The 22491-nt window shown below is 39.4% G+C and overlaps 2 protein-coding genes and 1 long non-coding RNA gene across 3 annotated transcripts; 1 reads left to right on the top strand and 2 right to left on the bottom strand.

Annotated features, from left to right (window-relative positions):
• The first annotated feature begins 1157 nt into the window (after positions 1 to 1157).
• Positions 1158 to 12162, top strand: LOC100710099 (very long-chain acyl-CoA synthetase). The gene is made up of 10 exons (XM_003458192.5): positions 1158 to 1690; positions 2384 to 2593; positions 2676 to 2834; positions 4086 to 4210; positions 8239 to 8433; positions 8704 to 8794; positions 8932 to 9130; positions 11157 to 11254; positions 11337 to 11467; positions 11579 to 12162. The coding sequence occupies exons 1-10, from the start codon at positions 1213 to 1215 to the stop codon at positions 11753 to 11755; spliced, it is 1863 nt and encodes a 620-aa protein (XP_003458240.2). The 5' UTR covers positions 1158 to 1212; the 3' UTR covers positions 11756 to 12162.
• Positions 12127 to 16997, bottom strand: LOC112847363 (uncharacterized). The gene is made up of 2 exons (XR_003220879.1): positions 15596 to 16997; positions 12127 to 15256 (listed from the first exon to the last, which is right to left on the bottom strand). It is a non-coding gene; the product is annotated as an uncharacterized LOC112847363 (long non-coding RNA).
• An 896-nt stretch (positions 16998 to 17893) lies between these two features.
• On the bottom strand, positions 17894 to 22483 carry LOC102079190 (very long-chain acyl-CoA synthetase). The gene is made up of 10 exons (XM_019356703.2): positions 22018 to 22483; positions 21500 to 21709; positions 21230 to 21388; positions 20892 to 21016; positions 20537 to 20731; positions 19579 to 19669; positions 19305 to 19503; positions 18930 to 19027; positions 18554 to 18684; positions 17894 to 18464 (listed from the first exon to the last, which is right to left on the bottom strand). Exons 1-10 carry the CDS (start codon positions 22481 to 22483, stop codon positions 18291 to 18293), a joined length of 1848 nt encoding a protein of 615 aa, XP_019212248.1. The 3' UTR covers positions 17894 to 18290.
• Positions 22484 to 22491: the final 8 nt, after the last annotated feature.

Raw genomic sequence — 22491 nt, 5'->3', positions numbered from 1 at the left:
AGATATCCTCATCCACGTTGACATGATAGCGTCACATAGTTGCTGCAGATTTGTCAGCTGCACATCCATGATGTGTATTAATGTGCCCAAAGTGTGCCAAGAACACATCCCAAACCATAACACCACCAGCCTGAACTGTTGATACAGGCAAGATACATCATCATTTTCATTTCATTTAATCTAAATTCTGATCCTACAAACTGACTGCAGCAGCACTCATCGGACTAGGGAACATCACTCCAGTCACTGAGCTGACTGGAGTGGCACACGATGTGAGCTTCTGCTGCTGTAACCCATCTGCTTCAAAATTCAATGTGTTGTGCATTCAGAGATATTATTCTGCGTACTTTGGTTGTAATACGAGTTTGTTTGATTTCCTGTTGCCTTCTGATCAGCATGAAGCAGTCTGGCAATTTTCCTCTGACCTTTGACAAGGTAAGGTATTTTGGGCCAGAGAACTCATTAGATAGTTCATCTTTTTTGAACTATTGTCTGTAAAACCTATTGACAGTTGCATGGGAAAATCTCAGTAAATCAGCAACTTCTGAAATATTCAGATCAGCCTATTTGACACCAACAATCATGCCACATTCAAAGTCACTTAAATTACTTTTCTTCTCTATGCTGATGCTGAGTTTGAACTTCAGCTGCCTAAATGCACTGAATTGAAGCCACGTGATTGGCTGATTAGATATTTGCTGGTGGGCGTATATTCATCATGTGACTCCATGGATGGCGCTTAAGCCTTAATTGATAACTCGGGTTTAATCACCAAACTGTAGGCTATATAAACAAATGGCATATTTTATTTGACTCTTTGACTAATGATGACGCTTCAGTCAGGATACAAACCTTAAACTTGACTTCTACACCCATTCAGACAAGATGTTATGTTGTGTAGCACGTACCCACGCCACCCCTCACATGCCTCGTTAGAACCCCCCCTAAAACTTTGTTGTTCTCTAAAAGTTGCTCTGTCAGCTACAATCTAGAGAGCACGTCCTACTTTGCGCGTTTCATTGGCGTCTCTTACAGTAGCTGCTGCTGCCGCTCTCACTGATGTGATTCCAAGTACTTGTTTTTCTTATGAATTTTCGCATTCTTTGAAACAAACGCTCCGCCCCACTCAGCAAAACCCTCATCTGCAACACTCCCCATTTTGCAGCAGGGGCTTCACATTTTTCTGTCCAAGCTTTAAAAAAAGAGATCACGATGGAAATATATATTTCAATCATTTTAGCAAGTCTCCTCATCATACCGTTTGCACTCAAAACTTTTTCCCCCTATGTCTGGATGGACATTGTGTATTTCGGGGATCTAGTGCGTATTTTGGTAAAGTTTGTAGCGAGGCGCAGAAGGAGACCTCTCTTCTTTGTTTTGGACCGTTTTTTGGAGCAGACCGAGGCGCATCCAGACAAGACGTTCATAGTGTTTGAAAATGAAAGCTACACATACGCTTGCACGGATAAGAGGAGTAACAAAATTGCAAACGCGCTACAGTCTCACGCTGGGTATAAAGGTGGGGACACCGTCGCGCTTTTTATGGGGAACGAACCTGCCTTCTTGTTTACCTGGCTGGCTTTGGCTAAACTGGGCTCCCCTGTAGCTCTCCTCAATCATAACATCCGCACCAAGTCTTTGCTGCACTGCTTTAATTGCAGCAAGGCTAAAGTGTTGATAGCAGCCGCAGGTATGCCTCCATGTGCTTGCTTCAAAGCTGTTTATTTTATTTTATTTTTACATTTCTGCTTTTTAAGAAGCTCAAATAGTGTCAACCACCCCTTTATCTTTTAATCCACATATTCAGGTATTCAGTACAGATTTGAATTAAACCGAGCTGTAACTTTGAACTTGTGGAGTTGGCTTGGTTTTCCTTGCCTCCAACAAGGCTTTACAGTAGAGGTGAGATCAATTCATATATTAATAGTACTGATAGTGGTATCTGATCGATACTAGTGCAGTAGGATTGATGCTTTGTTTCTATCCACTTCAGCCCTGAATTATGTGAAATGAAAAAAAAAAAATACCTCAAATGTGCTGGCATTCATGGCTATTTTATTTGTAACCTACAACACTTTTAAACAGAAGCTGACTTGAAATTCTTTAGAAACAGGCATGTTTACATTCCGGGTCTCCAAAAAAACCCAGTTTCAGAACACGTGGAAAGCTGAAAGGTCTATTTTGTTGTGTTAACTTATTAATGTGAAAATTAGAACCATTAAAATGTGTTCAAAATTTTTCAAAGTTGATATCAGTATTGGTATCAGGATTACTGGCCCCGTATTTGCTTGGAATCAGATTGATACCAAAGTTTGCAGTATTGCACGACACTGCTTTGCTTGTCTTGCTTTGTCTTATGAATGTGCTTTATGTGCCTTTCCAGAGCTAAAGGAGGCCGTGGAAGACGTGCTGCCCTCCCTGATAGAGCAGGGTGTCACTGTCCTCCTGATGTCCAAACACAGTGACACGCCTGGAATCCAGAGCTTCTCTGATGAAGTCGAGGAGGCATCGGATGACCCCATCCCTCGATCCTTCAGGTCACACATCACATTTAAAAGTCCTGCAGTTTATATTTATACCTCTGGAACCACAGGTACGTGGCAGGACTTTGTCCTTTTGATCACATTAAAAGTGTCATTCAGTTTCAGACTTTGCGGCTTGTTATATCTCTGTAGGTCTTCCTAAGGCAGCTGTGGTCAACCAGAACCGCATCTTAACAGCTCTGGCTGTGTTGTCATCAAACGGTGTAGTATCTAGTGATGTCTTCTATCTCAACCTTCCTCTGTATCACACAGCTGGATTTGCTGTTGGGTTCATTGGCACGATTGAGACAGGTGAGGTGACTGAGCAGTAGCTGTGATTTAGAGTTAAAAATAAGACTTTGTGAGAGCTGGGTTCATCCTCTACTGAGATAGCAAGCGCTGTTTAGTTACATGCATTTCAGAGTTTGTCAAACAACAGAGACATCTGCTATGTACAGAGGTCAACGTCACTTCTATAATTGACCTCAGGAAATTCCTATGCTGTCAGGGGAAGAAAAATATAGTGAAAAAAAGCTGTTGTGCATTCAAATTCAAACTGGAGCACAGCAAGAGAAGTTGAATCTGCACTAAGGGCTGCACCCCTGTACAACTGTGAGTCCACAAAGTGGACTGCATTTGGGCTCCAGATGTAAGCCAGTAGTTTTTAATGCAAACAAGTCCAACAATCCACATTGGTTTGCAAGCAAACTGGTTGCAGGTAAGGCATTTTGTACGATAAAATCAAGAAAATGAAGCAAAACTTGGTTTTATTGTACTAAAATGATTGGATTCATTTATAATTAGAGTAGGCCTTCACACAAATTTAGTGCATAAATCTAATGGACAGTTTTTCGTCAGATTCAGGTTCACATTGCTGCCATAAGGTACTGACACACAGTAGAATCTGTGTCTCCATGTCTGATGATTTTATAGTTGTAATCCATGGATTAAGTGATTAAGAACATTCTCCTACTTGTGCTGTAAAGCTAAATAAACCACCCAAATCCCAAATGGATTAGCTAAAACAAATGCATCATCACAAGCAGTTGATTTCTCTTGAACCACAAGTAGACACCGGCTGTGCTCCCTGAAGATCATGCAGATCTTCAGGGAGCTGAGAGTACATAGCAAAAATATATATATTAAAAAAAAAGTACAAGTGAACTCAATTCTGCTAAAATAAAAGTGATCACCCTGCGCCGTCTCTCTTTCTTGTAACCCTGGTGGAATCCAAGTGAAAGAGCCTTTTGTCACTGTGAACCTGTAATCTGAGCAGATCCTATAAAACACCTTTTTTTTCTAAATAGGCCAAGGTTCACAAAGCTCTTATATGTTTGGGTAAGCAGCCACGTTGCACGCTTATTAGGAGAGATTCAGCACTGCCCCGAGCAGTCACTGTTTAGTTATTTAGCACATGCAGTTATGTGGCACTGAATTTAATCCTATTGGATTAGATGGAGTCACTATTTCCATAATGATTTAATTGCCTCTCATTTCTAGATGAATTTGCATATGCATGCATTTATTTATTCAAGTGTAATAATGTATTTTTCTGTCTTTCAGGATCAACTATAATCCTGAAGAGGAAGTTTTCTGCCTCTCAGTTCTGGGATGACTGCAGGAAACACAACGTGACTGTTATCCAGTACATTGGAGAGGTGATGCGTTACCTCTGTTGTGCACCAAAGGTAAAGGATTCTAATAGGCTCCCACTTGTAACAGTTAGAATGTATTAGGATTGTTTAAGTGGAACAGTGTGTTTGCAGTCAAAGCATTTTGAAGACTGACAGTATTGTGTAACTAGGACACAGACAGAGTCCTTGTGATGATTTTTTTTCTTCCTGTGCAAAAGTCTCAAGCCACCAAAGTGATTAGGTGCTGCTGAATAGGTGTACCTCTCCACACAGATTTGAATAAAAAATTTAAAATTTGGATTCATCACTCCATTAAGACTTGTTACCACTGATTTTCAGTCTAGATCTTTTGTAATTTTCCTTCTTCTGACCTTCGTTAAGAATGGCTTCTTGTCAGGCACCTTTACTCTGAGTCCTTTCTGGTCAGGCTTCATTGAACAATAGATGGATCAAGTGAAAGGTCAGATGTACACTACCAGTCAAAAGTTTGGACACACCTTTTCATTTAATGTTTTTTCTTTATTTTCATGACTATTTACATTGTAGAGTCTCACTGAAGGCATCAAAACTATGAATGAACGCATCTGGAATTACGCAGTAAACAAAAAGGTGTGAAATAACTCAGAACATGTTTTATATTTTAGATTCTTCAAAGTAGCCACCTTTTGCTTTGATTACTGCTTTGCACACTTTTGGCATTCTCTCGATGAGCTTCATGAGGTAGTCACCTGAAATGAAAAGTCAAGGAGTTCCCAGAGATGCTCTTGTTGGCCCTTTTGCATTTCACTCTGCAATCCATCTCACTCCAAACCATCTTGACTGGGTTTGGGTCAGGTGACTGTGGAGGCCAGGCCATCTGGTGCACCACTCCATCTCTCTCCTTCTTGGTCAAATAGCCCTTACAGAGCCTAAAGGTGTGTTTGGGGTCATAGTTCTGTTGAAAAATAAATGATGGTCCAACTAAACACAAACCAGATGAGATGGCATGTTGCGGCAGGATGCTGTGGTAGCCATGCTGGTTCAGTGTGAATTCATTCAATTTGAATGAATTCCCAACAGTGTCACCAGCAAAGCACCCCCACACCATCACACCTCATCCATGCTCCACGGGGGGGGAACCATGCATGTAGATACCATCTGTTCACCTTTTCTGTGTTGCACAAAGACATGGGAGGTGGAACCAAAGATCTCAAATTTGGACTCATCAGACTAAAGCACAGATTTCCACTGGTCTAATGTCCATTACTTGTGTTTCTTGGCCCAAACAAACCTCTTCTGCTTGTTGCTTTTCCTTAGTAATGGTTTCTTAGCAGCTATTTGACCATAAAGGCCTGATTCGCACAGTCTCCTCTGAACAGTTGATGTAGAGATGAGGTCCTGTTAACTTGCAATTTCTGAGTCTGGTGACTCGGATGATTTTATGGTCAGCAGCAGAGGTGACTCTTGGGCTTCCTTCCTGGGGCGGTCCTCATGTGAGCCAATTTCGTCATAGCGCTTGATGGCTTTTGCAACTGCACTTGGGGACACATTCAGAGTTTCAGCAATTTTCCAGACTGACTGACCTTCAGTTCTACAAAGTATTGATGGACAGTCGTATCTCTTTACAAAGCTGATTGGTTCTTGCCATAATATGAATTCTAACAGTTGTCAAATGGGGCTGTCAGCTGTGTACCAACCTGACTTCTGCAGAACACAACTGATGGGCCCAACACCATTAAGAAGGCAAGAAATTCCACAAATGAACCCTGAAAAGGCTCACCTGTGAAGTGAAAACCATTTCAGGTGACTACATCATGAAGCTCATTGAGAGAAGGCCAAAGGTTTGCAGTGCTGTCAACAAAGCAGAGGGAATCTAAAATATAAGACATATTTAGAGTTGTATAGAGAATTATTTCTTTGCTATATAATTCCATATATCTTCCTTCATATATTTGATGTCTTCATTAAGTATCTACAATGTAGAAAGTAGTAAAAATAAAGAAAAACCATTAAATGAGAAGGTGTGTCCAAACTTTTGACTGGTTGGTTCCATGTTAGGTTTTTTGGTGGAATTTTTTCTTGTTTCTCAAGGGCATAATTTTCAGATACTGTTCATAGTTTTTGTCCTGCCACCTCTTCTTTTGACCTTCATTTGTCAAGTTTCCTCAGATTTCTTTTAAGAACACACTGCACACCATCCTCAGATATGCCAAGATTTTAGCTAATAGCTCTTTGGGAATCACTTTTTGGTTCAACTAAATAAATGGGAACAAACTGTGGTTTTTGTGACAGACTGCGAGCAACAAAGTACCTAAAGTTAGAAGTTAAAGTTGTTTGTCTGCTCTGTGTAGACATGAGACTGCTTCATCCGTCGTGTTAGGTGTCCTTTTATGCTTGAATGATTCCTATGTCAACAAAAAACCCAAAAGAAAAACAAACAAAAGGGAAAAAAAAGAAAATGGTCAGGTGTGAGGACTGGCCTGAAAATAAGTAGGAAAAAGCAGCCAACGTCCAAAAACAAAAACTTCATTAATTTCTTCAGAAAGCCTGAAGAACTATTGCTCAAGACCACTTAAAAAAATAACAAGAAATTCTGGCTTCTTGGAAACAAACTATAAAAAAATGGGGGATAACTCGAGACTTTTTCATAGTACTGTATTCCAGCTTCTCCCGTGTTGTAGAAAAGCTTCTGCAGCACTGTTTTGATAATGTGATCGCTGAAAGTGGCAGTACCAGGGCCAAACATTGACCGATTGCAGGGATTTAAGGTGGACTTCTTCTTACTCAGGGGTGTTGAAACTTGAATAGATAAGGCCTTTAAAATAATAATTTCTTGGACAGCATTTACCTGGACTGTAACTGAAAAATAAATAAATAAATGTAACTGTAGTTAAGTTGTGAAGAATTTATCATGTATACAGTAAACTATGCACGCTGCTGTTTGAAATGTGGTACTTTAACATGTATATTTGGTCCAATAACTTTTATCTGCTGCTGAAAGTCACATTTGTAATGATTCTGGAGTCTGCAGCTCAAATAAACTCGCAGGAGTCGCTGGCTGGGACGCTTACAAGCACCAGGCCTTGTCTCTCTCAGATACTGTAAAACTTGCTCTTCAAGACAGCTGCAGAGGCAGAATACTGGGAACTAGTTGCAGCAAGTTGCTGCTGAGGCCTATTCAGTCAGAGATAACTTTCCAAATCTGTACATTCCCAAAGCTCAGCACAGCTGGCTTACCAAAATAGAAATCGTTAAATCTCAACTATCGGGTTCCAGGTTTCTGCGCCAGTATCTGCGGGGTTCTGAGCTGCAGAACAAGAATCAAGCTGTTTTTTAAAATATCACCACTAACTGCATGTGTTTCTGATATTTTCAATATGTATTTGTATTTATTTAGAACTACTGTAAACAGTCGTGTATACCATTCAGAGTATTCAGTTGCATCACATGAGGCGCGGTCTCATTTTACTGCGTGACCCTGCACGAGCCCGATGAGGTGGTTTGTCTTTATCTGGTCACCTCTAGGAATAGATGCTGGCCTTTACTTAAGACGGCCATATCAAGTAACTTTGCATACCGAATCTTCTTGTATCTAATTTAAGGGTCAATTTTATTTCAGCAAATGATATTTCTTAGAAATTACATGTACAGTACTTAAAGTGACGAGTACTGTTCAATCCAACTGAAATATTTTTGTTGTGAGTCGGATTATCACATACTTACAGAGATTAGGAATTAAAGGCCTAATTAGATGTCTGATGTCTTTTAAATACAAGACATCAGTGTGCTCATAAAGTCTGCAGTCTTCATTGCTATTCTCAAATCCCTTAAAAATGTTTTTGATTAGTTTCTTTTGTTTTAGAGTCAGTTGGTGTATTTATCTTTTTGTATTAAGGGCGAAAGATCACCAGAGATGGCGATTTGCTGAGTGCCCATGGATACACACATTTCTCAGCTAGTTGTTATCTTACCCGAAATGGCAACTTTAAAAACAAATTAACTAAGCTCATGGATAGTTTAAATTTTCTTGAATAGGACACTATGTATTTCTGCCGCACTCGCAAAAAGCCTCACGTTCTTTATTTTTTTATTTCAAACTACAGAAAGACAATGACAAGGACCACAAAGTAAGACTGGCCATTGGCAACGGCATCAGGGCAGAGATATGGAAAGAGTTTCTTAACCGCTTTGGGAACATTCAGATTCGAGAGTTTTACGCCTCCACCGAAGGAAATGTGGGATTTTTGAACTACGTGGGGAAAATTGGAGCCATTGGACGAGTCCACTTTTTTCATCGGGTAAAAAAACCCCCAACAACAATCATTCTTTAATCTTATATGTATGGAACGTTTTCAGATTTACTAAATATTTAACAGATTGTCTATTAAAATAATTAATCTTCGAAAAGTGTGCAAGCAAACCTGACAGATTAGTACGTGTTATAAATTATCTTGATTTTATGAACTATTTAAAGTATTTTCTTTATTGCTAAAAGAGATATTATGTGCGTAGATAGTACTTTTTATGTTGGTTTAATATTGTATTGAACTCATATTATCCTCCTGTAGAAGCTGTTCCCTTACACCCTTGTTAAGTATGACACAGAGCGAGATGAGCCAGTACGAGATGCTAACGGCCTCTGCATTGAGTCGCGCAAAGGTAAAGAATAACTGCAGTTCTTCATGCGAATGGCACATCCATCCATCCATCCATCTGCAATGGAGCCTGGACTCCGTCCCAGCGGACACAAACTCTCTGCGAGTTACGTGCATCATCTTCACTTTTCTTTTTTAAAGGTGAACCGGGACTGTTGGTGTCAAAGATCACAAACTTAGCCCCGTTTGCTGGCTACGCGCAGAACGAAGAACAAACTGAGCGGAAGAGACTTCGCAATGTTCTCAAGAAGGGCGATCTTTATTTCAACACGGGAGACCTGATGAGGATCGACAAAGATAACTTTATTTACTTCCAGGATCGTGTAGGTGACACGTTCAGGTACTGAACCCACCGTGATTTCATTTGGAAAATTCTTTTTGTTTACAGAACTGATTTTCCGGCTCATGCATCAGCCTTATTATTCAAATACAAATGAGACTTCAACAAATGGATGAAACATAAAGAGGTGGCTGACTTTCCACTGTTAAAAGCATAAAACGCCTAATTCTAACGGGCTTTATTACAAGATACAGTGAGTGAAATAATTATTTGATTCTTTGCTAAATATGTTAAGTTGGCTCGTTTAAAAAAAAAAAAAAAAAAAAAAGAGAAAAAGAAGAGTCTTCTAATTTTTATGGTATTTTTATTTTAATGGAGAAACCAGAATACCAGGCAACTATTTAGGAAAAAAAATATTGCGTAAAAGGTAAAAATTGATTTGCATGTCATTAAGTGAATAAGTATTTCATCCCCAAGCAAAGCATGCCTTATGCCCGAGTTATGCTTCAGCAGGTAGTCTACGTCATAATGCCATAACCTTCCATGTAACCTGGCGTGCACCTGCAGTCTTCAGCTTGGAGGGTTTCTGATTACGTCATAAATTACGATGTACTTTTCCTGCAAAAGTCTAAATCGGGCTTTAGCATTTGGTGGAGTAACCCTAGTTGCCAACCACAGCAGTGAGATGTTTCTTGGATGATGAGATCTGGATTTTATGGTACATGGCCCTGTGCATTTGCCCTTCAGTGTGCTGAAGTCATCCTGTACCCTTAGCAGAAAAACAGTCCTAAAGCATAATGTATCCACCTTCCCTGCTTGACTGTGAGGATGGTGTTCTTTGGCTCATATTCAGCGTTTCTCTTCCGTCAAACACGACTGGTCGAGTTCATGCCAAAGAGTTCAATATTGGGTTTATCTGATCACAGAACATTGACCCAAGCCTTCTCCTAGTCATCTAGTCATTGTTTACTGGAAAACTTACAATGGTCCTGTACATGTGCCTTCTTTGAGCGGGCACTGCAGGATGTCAGTCTATTATGGTGCAGTGTGTTTCCACGGGTGTTCTTGGTGACTGTGTTCCCAGATGTCTTCAGATCATTAAGAAGCTCCTCCTGTGCAGTTTTGGGTTAATCTTCCATTTTTCTCAGGATCATCCTCATCCCACAAGGCATAATCTTGCATGGTGCTGCAGATCAAGGACGACGGATGATCATTTAATGTTTCTTCCATTTCTGAATAATCGCACCAGCAGCTGTCACCTTCTCACCAAGCGTCTTGCCGATGGTCTTGTAGCCCATTCCAGCTCTGTGCAGGTCTGAATGATGTCCTTGTCCAAGACGTCATTTAACAGTTCTTTGGTTTTGCTCGTGGTGGTGGAGAGGTTTAAATGGAAGAATTTGATTCTCTGGGCAAGTGTGCTGTACACATATAATGAGCTGAGATCAGGCGTATGTGGAATTGATAGAATCAGTGTGTTCACTCAGTGATGTGCAAATCAATTTCTAACTATTATGTAATGTGTTGTTTTGTTGCTTTTTTGTTACTATTTTGTCTCTCTACATGAAGCTCAAACTAACATTAAAGATTAGAGACTGATGGGGTTTTTTGTTATAGAGCAAACTTACAAATTCAGCATGGCATCGATTAATTATTTCCCCCCACAGTATGTACGAATATGAATGCTGCAAATTACCTGTTTATTTAAAAAGAAAAAAAGTTGAAACGAAACAATTTATTATCCTGATTATGTGTTTCATTTTCTTCAGTATTTTAATCAAAAGTCTTTTGCTGTGAAAACAACCTGTGATTGTTACACAGCACTCTTTCAAACTAGATTTCTTTTTTTGTGTTTATTTTAATTACACAACCTGACCGTTAACAGTAATACAGCAGTTTTGTGTTGACAGCAGATTTACAAGTGGTACAGTAATTGTTGTATAGGACATTTACTTGTTGAGAAGTTTTGTTCACAATACTTGTCAGGACTTTTTTTTTCTACATGCATGAACTTGCACATTTTAGTTTTGCCTCTGGTAGACCAGAGACCTGCAACAGACATGAAGTTGGAACTTGTTTGAGCCCACAGGTGGAAAGGTGAGAATGTTGCCACGACCGAGGTGTCTGACATCTTGACGATCTGTGATTGTCTCAAAGAAGCCAACGTTTACGGAGTCCAAGTGCCAGGTGATTGTTACTTTCTCTGTATTTTTTCAGCTCACCATGATTTCTATAAGAATATCATCACCACCTTTGTTTTGCTATGTAGGCCATGAGGGGCGGATAGGGATGGCGGCTGTCACTCCGAAGAAAGAAGTCCAGTTTGATGGACGTAAAATATACAACCATGTGGTCAGCTGCCTGCCCTCATATGCACGTCCTCGCTTTATAAGGATACAGGTAATTTAATTTTCAGTTTCCGTTTAGGATGAAACACCAGGCATGTTTTAATTTTTGAAAAGAAACAGAGTTATCATTGATCCAATATTGATGTGATTCCTTTCTGTGTAGAGCGCTGTGGAAGTAACTGGGACTTTCAAACAGATGAAGGTAAAATTAGTGGAGGAGGGGTTTGATCCAGGACGTATCCAGGACCCTCTTTACATCCTTGATGATAATGCCAAGAGCTACGTACCACTGACAGCTCAGATCTACCATGCCATCATATCAGGAAGCACAAAACTATGAGCGGGCTCTCAGTTTTCACCAGATGTGCAAACTTTTGGGGTAATTGGTATTTTTAATGAATAAACTTCCAGCTCAGGGAAGAAACACACACTTTTCAATAATGCTCTAGTTGGTTAAATCACATTTTTTTTTAAGGCAGCATGTTGGGCTCTGTGTACGATTCACATGTCAGGAGTTAAACAAGGGGAGGGGTTTGTCATGCTATAAATGTGTATTTACTCGCACGCTGACTTCTGTTTATGCATGTACTTTTTTCAGTGTTGTGTTCATGTGTTATGGTACGGCAATTGCGGTGAAGAAACACTATGGATAGATGGTGTAGTTTGCATACTTTATTTCATACTTATTTTTTATGTACTTCAGAAGAATTATTTGCTTTTCTTCAAGTGATGAGTACCTCATGATCATTTAATACTTACAAAATTATATATTAAGGGGAATGATATTAATGCATTTTATATTAATGTGTCTGTAACTGTAAATGTGCATTGCTTTCTTCAGAATTAAAGTTAAGCCAGAAGCAGTTTTCATGCTTGTGCTTGCTCTGATTTTGCTCACCACAAAAATTTCAGATGTGACATGTGACGTGGAACAGTCACTAGGTGGAGACAAACACTGCCTGAGCTTCACTCAGTGTGGTTGAAACACAGAGTAGCAAATCAGCAGTCAGTAAATTAACTTCAACATCTAGAATTTACTCCCTTTTCTGACTGTGTGGGAACCACAGATGCTGGGTTTTCCTCACGTTCGGCCACAAAATGCTGATGTTGAGCAATAAACCTGAGTTGCTGTGGCAATTTTGGTTAATCTCAAGCTGTTTTGAATGTGGAAGCAATATGGGTGTTATTGGTTTACCAAATCATGAAAATCAGCACCAGACTAAATGTGGGGGAGGGAAGGAGGGAGGTTGTCTATACACATACATGCATTTCTGCACATTTCTCTGAAAATGGTGAAGTACCATTTTCAAGGACAGGATGGGTGAAAAAGCAGCTGATGCTTTATTACTGTGTAACTGTTGTGTAATGTTTTTTTCTGCCTTATCTGCTTTTATGTTTTTATGATCAGTTGGCTGTGTTAAAGGAAGGTGGCTGGAGAGCCGCACAGGAAGTAAATCTTTGATATAAATCCTCTGTTAATGTTTTCAGCTCATTATTTGGCAGCCACTGGACAAGACCCACTTGACCTACCTGTCTTTGCCAAGTGTGAAAATTGCAGAAAAACAAGACCATAATTATTCCACTGTTCATGTTACTTTTGGAAGCACTGGAGTGCAACTCATGGAGATCAGATAGTCCCGAGCTTTCAGCTCATCCAGCAAAACGAGCTGTGGTGAGACATCTGTCTGTCCATTTGTAGTTCACAAGAATCACAAATATCACAACTAGTGGTCAGAATTTAACCAAACTTGCACACATTAACCTAATGGGTCCTCATGGACACTGTGCTGAAGCTCAAGGTCACATTTATAATCTGACAATCTGATTACTTTAATCCGAGCCAGAGTCATCGAGAGTTTTACAGGCTTCATACTGACAAAGGTGTTATCCACCATCTGCCACACACACTAAAAGTAACATGGTTCAGACAAGGAGCCCTCCTGACACCTTTCTTTGATTTACGACAGTAGCATTCGCTGTAAAGCCATTAGGTTGACCAGTAATTGACAGATATTGTTAAATAACATAGTGAAACATGCTTATGTACACTATGTTTACACTTTCTACACCTGGTCCAGGTTTCAAAATTGTTTATGCATCAGCTGGGTATTCCATATGAATCATGGATGGAAGTTTGCATTTGGTGGAGCGCCATTAGAATAGAACCACTGTTTTCAGGAACTCTGAGAGGAACTGAGAATCTCGGAAAAGGCAACACAGTGTTAGTTTGTTCATGGAGATGCAATGGACTCATCTTACATGCGGAGAGGGAATATGCTGGTGTGCGTGTGTGTGGGTGGGTGGAGAATGAGCAGGCCATTGAACTTTCAGTTGGTACTGAGTTCTGCAGATAATTGTGAGGCCGAGGTGTTTTAGGCACAACACCGGTTGGATGCTGGAAGATACACGAGGCTAAAATGGTAAACCCTTCGGGTGAGTGAACATGGTGTGTGTCTGTGTTCTGTACATGAAATTAAAAACTGGAGTCAGTATAAAGAGAGAATACTGAAGAAATACAAAGGCACAGATGGAGCAAATCTACCACCATAGTGGACTGTACGATCTGACTGAGAATCACAACCACAGCCTAATGGTAGATAGGGGTGGGCAGATCGATCTAGATATTGACAGTATCAGTACCAGCTCTGAAATTTGTACCGGAATGACACTTTGAGGCTTTTTTTCTCTCCTCCAAGTTAAGTGCATTGCTCCTGTTCATCAGAAATTAGACACGTCTGTAAAAACAATGGTCCTTTTCATATATTTATATATTCCAAACTTTTTTTTATCATAACTATATATTTAGTGGCCTGTCATTAAATGTAAAAACTGGTGTATATTTTGAATTCAGAACTTTCATCACAAGCTGCAGCTTGTTGCTATTTCATCCTAAATCGGTCATGTGATGTGTAGGTGCAGCACATTCGCTGACCCCAGTGGATTGATAACACTCGCCTTCATTCCATTTCCTGAGTGTAACAACCAACCACCTGTGTGAAATCTGAAATGCCCATGGTGCTGTTCAAAATGTGCTCTGGGACAAAGCATTGGTTGCTACTAAAACAACACGAAATAAAGCTGGTGTTGTGCCAAAAAATGATTGTCTCCCAGATTTTCTGAAGACATGGAAATTGAGTACATACAAACTGTATATTTATTTTTAGAATCACAATGACACTCAGTATACTGACTGAAAAACTGACCACTATTCAGGTTTTTTAATTGTTGTTGTGTGTATTCATTTAAGTGTAGATACTTAGATATCCTGTGTGACAGCAGTCCTACATGGAAACTGATCTACTATTGATGATGCCAAAATTGACTTTATTCCTGAAGTTGGGCTGCAAGCAAAAACAGTTGCATTTAATAAAATTGGATAAACAAAAGATTTAATTTTCTGTAGATTTCTTGTAAAATAAACAAATACAAAGAGCAGAAGCTTTGAAAAAAAAAAAGAAGAAAACAAACATTTTTGACTCATCCTCTTTGTTTTCATCACCCCAGCGCACACACTTTAGGAGCTGCCACTGGAGTCATTTTACATGGGCCAGCACAGCGCAGTGTCCCTGACGTTCTGACCAAAAAGCCCAAATGTAGCCACAGTGAAAATGCCACACACACACACACACACACACACACACACACACACACACACACAAATCACCACCGCCAACAACAAAAAAACCTTATAACTGATTTAGTTTATGTACAAAAAATACTCACTTTTCTCCATAGCACTCCATTAAGTGTAAAATAAGTATCGGGAACTTCCATCTTTCATGTATGGATATGTGCTGGTGTTCCTCAAGACTGGCAACCAAAGATATCCCCTCAGGTGTACCTCAAGGATGTTCTAAAGTTAAATAATTAAAGTTAAAACATTTTTAATGTTAATTTTAGAATAACTTACTATACTTGTGATGGCTGCAGTTACAGCCACACGGTGGTAATATCTACGGAGCATCAGTGTTACAATAGAGGCTTACACAACACTACACTTACATTTTTCTTTCTTTTAATATAGGATTTAATTTACAGGGTAATAAAGAATTGGTTTTGTTTTAGAATTAATTTTCTTATACAATCAAATAATACTGTATTCTAAAATAAGTGTGCACATTTTAGTTTACACTGTTATGTATGTGTGATTTAATCTTTGTTTGTTTGTTTTCTGAGTTACCAGAGCGGCAGCTGCTCCCAGTGCCTTGGTTGATGAGCTAAAAGGTGGAAAGGGGCGGAGCAAGCCTATGTGGAGACCTGCAAATTGGGTCATATCACAATTCTGGATCATGGGGGAAATTGAATTTGTTATGTTAGTTTTAGTTGGGTTTTGTGTGTTCTGCGCCTTTCAATGTTTTTGTTGGCTGACTAGCCACTGTTTAAGTTTCCTCTTTGTCTCGTTTAGGTAGGTAGGTTATTTTTTGAGTTAGTAGTATTGTTTGTTGCCAGCTTTTCTGGCAACAAAGAGTTCTGTTACTTTGACCTCTTTTATGAAGATTTTGAATTTTCTGTATAATTTAACCAAGTTTGTTTTAGGGTCAAATAAAAAAAAACTTTTTTTTTCCACTTTAACCTGTGCCTGCCGTTCCTTCACTGCTCGGTCCATCACAATACTCAAAAGTTAGCAAGGATAACATTTCTCATTTTTAATTTTCATTAAAGTGAATGTACATGCACCTTGAATGTTTTGTGTTTGTTTAGCTTTTGAGCCGATGCTGTTCATGATCTTCAAGATGGGAGTCATGATGTGCCCAAATCCGATCACCTTTGCACATAACGCCTGCTGGTGAATGATGCAGTGGTAATGCATATATTTTGGGAACTCTGTGTCACCTTTACAGTGAGCGATGAATCCTGTATATCGGTCAATAATAGCAGGAGCCCTGTAGTCTGTAGTCTGTAGTCACCGATACCAGCTTTTCCAAAAGTACTTTTTTTCTCTGCGAAAAACGCCTTCACCACCCAGGGGCGGATCTACAGGGGTGGCATGGGGTGGCATGTGCCACCCTAAAATGATCTCTTGCTACTCCTAGTGCCACCCTAGTTTTGCATGTAACAGTGTTGTTTATTAAATCAAGATAGCATTAACACTTTAAGCCTAGCAAAAATTAAAATTGAATATAAATTCAAAAAACTGAAAATATTGCATATATTCAGTTTTTTCGCCCACCACCATTATAAAATGGTTCAGCTCATAGCGCAGACCGGTGTTGTGCCAAAAAGTGATCGCCTGCCAAAAGCTGATTTCCAATGTTTGCTGTGTTTTTTATGTGTACTATCTTTACGTATGTTTGGAAATAGACTTCGGTGAACAGGGTTTAAATTGGGTTATATATAAAATTTTAAAATTACCTGTTTTTCAAATATCTTTATAACTCTGTTTTATTGTACTTACATTATAACCAATCCAGTCCTTTTTGTTCACTTCAAATATGTTTACAGAACTATTGTTGCATTTGTTGCAATATCTGCTGTCCTCTTGACCAGATTACTCTTAAAAAATAAATTTTTAATGTCAGTGAGATTTTTTTTAACTGGATAAATAAAGGATATAAAAGTCAGTGCCAAAAATTGATTGCAGCTTCTACCTTGTTACAGGAATGTTGTTTGTGGCTCAAAATGACTTGATATCATTCATGAGGGATACATTTGACATATGTTTCACATAGACCAACAAGTTATTTATGGCAGTTTAAATACAAGCAATCAGTTTTTGGAAAATACCAGAAATCTGTTTTTGGCAGACAATCATTTTTTGGCACAACACCAGCTTTATTTCGTGTTGTTTTAGTAGCAACCGATGCTTTGTCCCAGAGCACATTTTGAACAACACCATGGGCATTTCAGATTTCACACAGGTGGTTGGTTGTTACACTCAGGAAATGGAATGAAGGCGAGTGTTATCAATCCACTGGGGTCAGCGAATGTGCCGCACCTACACATCACATGACCGATTTAGGATGAAATAGCAACAAGCTGCAGCTTGTGATGAAAGTTCTGAATTCAAAATATACACCAGTTTTTACATTTAATGACAGGCCACTAAATATATAGTTATGATAAAAAAAAGTTTGGAATATATATATATATGAAAAGGACCATTGTTTTTACTCGCTGAAAAGTCTTCAGCTAATCCAAAATGCTGCAGCAAGAGTCCTGACAGGGACTAGAAAGAGAGAGCATATTTCTCCTGTATTGGCTTCCCTTCATTGGCTTCCTGTTAAATCCAGAATTGAATTCAAAATCCTGCTCCTCACATACAAGGTCTTAAATAATCAGGCCCCATCTTATCTTAATGACCTTGTAGTACCATATCACCCTATTAGAGCACTTCGCTCTCGCTCTGCAGGCCTACTTGCTGTTCCTAGAGTATTTAAAAGTAGAATGGGAGGGAGAGCCTTCAGTTTTCAGGCCCCTCTTCTGTGGAACCAGCTTCCAGTTTGGATTCAGGAGACAGACACTATCTCTATCTGAACTGTATGTCTTCCTCTCTGTAACAAACACAGCCCCCCCTCCTACGCCACTGGAAACTTCCACTGCTCCTAAACTCCTCTGATGAGCCCAAAATGTACCTCACATCCACACAATAATTCACCTATTGATTGATAAGCAGTTTGCTTCAGCACACAGTCAACCAACACAGTCACCTCTTGACAAACTGATAATCTCCAGATAACAGTGTCAGCGATATGGGATTTACTCATATAAAAATCATTTGAAAAAAAAAAAGTATTTTGGACTAAAATGAGTTGAAATATTAAAAAAATGAAATGCATGCCATTGTATGTTTGTATATCCACAATGTAAAGGTTGTTTGTCATAAATCAACACTAATCTTTTTGAGACTGACAATAAAATATCAGCACTGAACTCATTTAAAGCCTGAGTCTTCCTTGTTCAATGCAGTTGAATATCTCCTGAGTCATGGGTATGTAGCCCTTATTGTCTTCCAGGTAAAACAGAGGATCCTTGATGAGAGCAGGGTTAAAACCTTCCTCTGCCAGCTTCGCCTTCATCTGCTTAAAGGTGCTAGTCACCACCAATGCATCCTGCCAGAGAATAATGAAATGGTTACTGGATTATTGCTAAAATATATGCAGATAATTCTTTATGTGATCATTCTTTGAACTTTATTTACCTGTATGCGAACGAAGCGTGGTCTCGCGTAGCTGGGCAAGTAGTTTTTGACATGCTGATAAAAAGCTTTGCCATCAAAGTCCATATTTTCTTTTAGTTTCAGTGCTGCCATTCCAATTCTTCCCTCATGTCCTGTTCAGTGAAGGTCAAAGTAAAAAGAAGAAAAAAACCCTCAGATTCCTGACATTAATCCCAAAATTCAGAGTTTTTCCTCAGTATGTCAGAAATATGCGATTAATCTCAGAATTCCAAGAAAAAAAATCCGAATTCTGAATTTTTTCTTAGAATTCTGGAAAAAAATATTCATAATATTTATGAGACATACATCACAATAATCTTGGTTAATTGAAAATTATTGCTTTTAGTATCATTATTACCTGGCACCTTCACACCATAAACATTAGCCTCTTCAATAAAGTCAACTGTGAGCAGGTGGTCAGCCACCTCTGTGGTTGCCACATTTTCTCCTTTCCACCTGTAACAGATATAATACCACATTGTCCGTAATTCTGAAATGATATATCCCAAACTGAGGGTTTTACTGTTTTTCTACATCTTCTTCTGCTGTAGAAACCTTTCTATAGCTTTCTAGCTATAGAAACACTAGCTTCACAGACAGTGTTACATCTATGTCAGTTTTTAGAGCAGAATAAAGTGTTTCATGTCTGCTTTAAGACAAAAAACACTCTCTGGTACTCCTTGTCCTGACCTTTCACCCGGATTGTCAAATTCATTTAATATGTTTCACAGACCTGAAAGTGTCTCCAATGCGGTCTTGAAAGAAGATGAATCCCTCGTCGTCAATCTTTAGAAGGTCGCCACTGTTAAAGTACATGTCGCCCTTCTCGAACACATCTCTTAGCTTCTTCTTGTCTGTCTGCTGCTTATCCTTGGCATAGCCACTGAAGGGTGTTCTTTTTCCAATCTTTGCCACAAGCAGACCAGTTTCTCCTGCGAGTAAAAGTAACAGTATACATTTAAGTAGTAGCTTAAAAGTCAAGACGGCACCTTAGGAAACAGGCTCACCTCTTGGGACTTCAATACAAAATCCTCTAGAGTCTCTGACTGGCTCCTCTTTTTCTGTGTCAAACCTTATGAGGGCATATTTGCATGCCATCTGAAACAGTTTACAGATAAGAACATTGAAGAGAAAAAGGAGTTAGTCATATCATTTGCATATACTATATAGGCTGTATACACCAGCAAACGTTTGAAAAAAAAAAAACAAGAAAAAAGGAAACCCACTACAGTCGTGTGAAAAAGAAAATTCACCCACTCTTCACTTCAAAGATTTTATGCATCAAGACCAAATAAAATATATGAATCTGGTTTGGAATAGGTTTTACAATCAAGTAAATACAACGTCAGACAAGTAACAACACACAACATGTTACATTGTCGTTATCTTTTTAACAAAGATTCAGCTAAAATGCAGAAGCAGTGTGTGGAAGAAGGAATTAGCAGACAAGCAGACATTTTTGCAGTTTGCTGGTCTGGAGCATTTAAGTGTTGTGTTAACAGGATGCCAAGGAGGAAAGACATCAGCAGTGATCTTATAGAAGCAATTTTGGCTGCGCATCAGTCTGGGAAGGGTTACAAGGCAACTTCCCAAAAATCTGAAATCCATCATTCTGCAGTAAGAAGATTATTCACAAGTGGCAAAAATTCAAAACAGTTCTCAATCTTCCCAGGAGTGGACGTTTAAGTAAAATCACCTCAAGCTTAGACTTAATGTTTAGAGCAAAAAAAAAAAAAAAAGTTGGAATGGCCAAGTCAAAATCCAGACCTGAACCTCACTGAAATGCTGTGGTTGGACCCAACAGATCGATGCATAAATGAATGCTCCCAAACCTCAACAACCTCGAATGATGTTATAAAAAAGAGTGGACTAATTATCTTTTTTTTTTCCAATTATGTAACTTTAGAATTGAAAGAGGGTGTGCTTTCTTTTTCACATGGCTGTATCTCCCCATCAACATCTTACTTTGTAGAGAAAATGTTCTCTGCCCATAGCTCCAACTTTCCCACCGTAGTTGATAAAGCCAACATTCCCTTCAGTTGCTCCGTAGCATTCACGGATACAAATGTTCCCAAATCGCTCCAGGAATTCAACCCAGGTGTCTTCCCTTATTCCGTTTCCTATGGCCAGTCGGACCTTATGATCCTTGTCATTGTCTCTCTAAAAGAAGGCCAAAGGAGAGGTGAGAACATAAACCATGACCATAAGAAACAATGCACCTCACTGAAGCAGGTTGGTAGAACTCATTAAAACAGTTTGAGCTTCTAACACATATCCCAAGATTGTCATTACTAAATTATGACCTTAAACTTGTGTTTACCTTCGGTGTGTTGCAGAGGTAGCGCATAACCTCGCCTATGTACTGGATGACAGTCACATTGTACTTTCTACAGTCATTCCAAAAGTTGGAGGCAGAGAACTTGCTTCTCAAAACAACAGTGCTGCCTAAAAATGGAAAGATACAGAGTTCAGCAAATATGCCGCTTCATGCTAAGAGTTCAGTGTTGTAAACTCTGCAAGGTCAACTTTAGGACTTCAAAGTGCAAACAACAGAATTGGGTGTAGTTTGAGGTCATGTGTATGTTGGTTTAACCTGCAATAAATCCAGGGGAAATCTTGATTTGTGGCTTTATTTTTAGGAAATGTTTCATGTATTACCTCTTTCTATAGCTCCACAAAGTCCCATAAGAAAGCCAGCAGTGTGGTACAGAGGCAGATATATGTAGACAATATCGTCTGAGCGCACACCAGCAAATGTCAGGGCAAAAGCTGGCATCCAAACCCTCTCGTGGTTAATCACAGCTGCTTTTGGAAGCCCTGTAAGAGCAGATGTAGTACAGTTTTATTGTCATCCTTTTACTCAACCTCTGCATGATAATTATATGAACACAGATTAGAAGTCAAGGCCAGATAAGCCTTTGAGGTTACCTGTGGTTCCTGATGTGTAGATGTACACCGCAGGACTCTTGATGTTAATGCTGGCCCTGAGCTGACGGGACAGGGGCTCGTCTGACTCCATCTGAATTTTGTCAGAGAGGCTTTCGATGCCGTCCACATGACAGTGCTCACGGAGGATAAACACACGGATACCCTGCTGCTTCAAAGTGGGCAGCACCTCCTCTATTGCTCCTTGAAGGTCTGAGAGAGAGGGAGGTAAAAAGAAAAGAGGTGCTGATCAGTCATTACAGGGTTATATACGTAAATGTGTGTTTAATAAACAGACTATCATAAGTTTTGATGGTGAAATTAACAAGATTTACCCATGCAACTTTAGCACTGTCCAACCCTCCCAGTTAAAAAAATAGTCAGAGATACAAACAGATACTTCTAAATTAATTAGACAATATGATCGCGTGATATCAAAAACTGAAAGATATTCAGCACGTTTAAAGTTAAGTTCATTAAAACCAACGCCAAAAGCTTTCTGCAGTATTTACACAGCTTACCAGCGCCAGCGATCAGGACTTTGGCTTCACAGCAGGAGAAACAGTGCAGCAGGGATTTGGATCTTATGTTGACGTTGAGGAAGGACGCTGTGCATCCCAGCTTGGACAGTGCGAGCCAGATCCATACAAACCACGGCTCGTTGCCCAAGAAGAGGGCTACCGTGTCCCCCTCCTTGAGGTGGGCATGCGTTAACAGAGCCCTGGCCACTTTGTTGCTTTCTCTGTCGGCTTGGCTGTACGTGTAGGAGCTTTCCTCGTAAACTATGAACTTCTTATGCGGATGCTCCGCCACTTTGTCCAGAAAACGATCTAAAATACTGTAAAACTTTTTCTTGATTCTGCTCAAGCGTATACCGACATAAATGGTAAGAAATGTGTACCTTAAATCTTTCAAAAAATAAGGATTCCGGAAGTAAATCATTAAAGGCAAGACTGCCAACGCGGTGCACAAAATATATGCAAGCATTTTTGTTT

This window comes from Oreochromis niloticus, linkage group LG1 (genome assembly GCF_001858045.2).
Source record: "Oreochromis niloticus isolate F11D_XX linkage group LG1, O_niloticus_UMD_NMBU, whole genome shotgun sequence".
In the NCBI taxonomy this organism is placed as follows: domain Eukaryota; kingdom Metazoa; phylum Chordata; class Actinopteri; order Cichliformes; family Cichlidae; genus Oreochromis; species Oreochromis niloticus.
Note: the sequence above shows the minus strand (reverse complement) of the source record. Positions and strands in the feature narration are given on the sequence as shown.

What these genes read in the sequence shown, in the direction of transcription:
- LOC102079190 (XM_019356703.2), bottom strand. Translation starts at nt 22,483, where the DNA reads ATGCTTGCATATATTTTGTGCACCGCGTTGGCAGTCTTGCCTTTAATG. An exon ending in AGTCCTGATCGCTGGCGCTG is followed by an intron (nt 21,710 to 22,017) that starts GTAAGCTGTGTA and finishes CCTCTCTCTCAG; the next exon opens with ACCTTCAAGGAGCAATAGAG. An exon ending in CGCATTGGAGACACTTTCAG is followed by an intron (nt 19,028 to 19,304) that starts GTCTGTGAAACA and finishes TATCTGTTACAG; the next exon opens with GTGGAAAGGAGAAAATGTGG.
- LOC100710099 (XM_003458192.5), top strand. Translation starts at nt 1,213, where the DNA reads ATGGAAATATATATTTCAATCATTTTAGCAAGTCTCCTCATCATACCG. An exon ending in TTATACCTCTGGAACCACAG is followed by an intron (nt 2,594 to 2,675) that starts GTACGTGGCAGG and finishes ATATCTCTGTAG; the next exon opens with GTCTTCCTAAGGCAGCTGTG. An exon ending in GAGTCCACTTTTTTCATCGG is followed by an intron (nt 8,434 to 8,703) that starts GTAAAAAAACCC and finishes ATCCTCCTGTAG; the next exon opens with AAGCTGTTCCCTTACACCCT.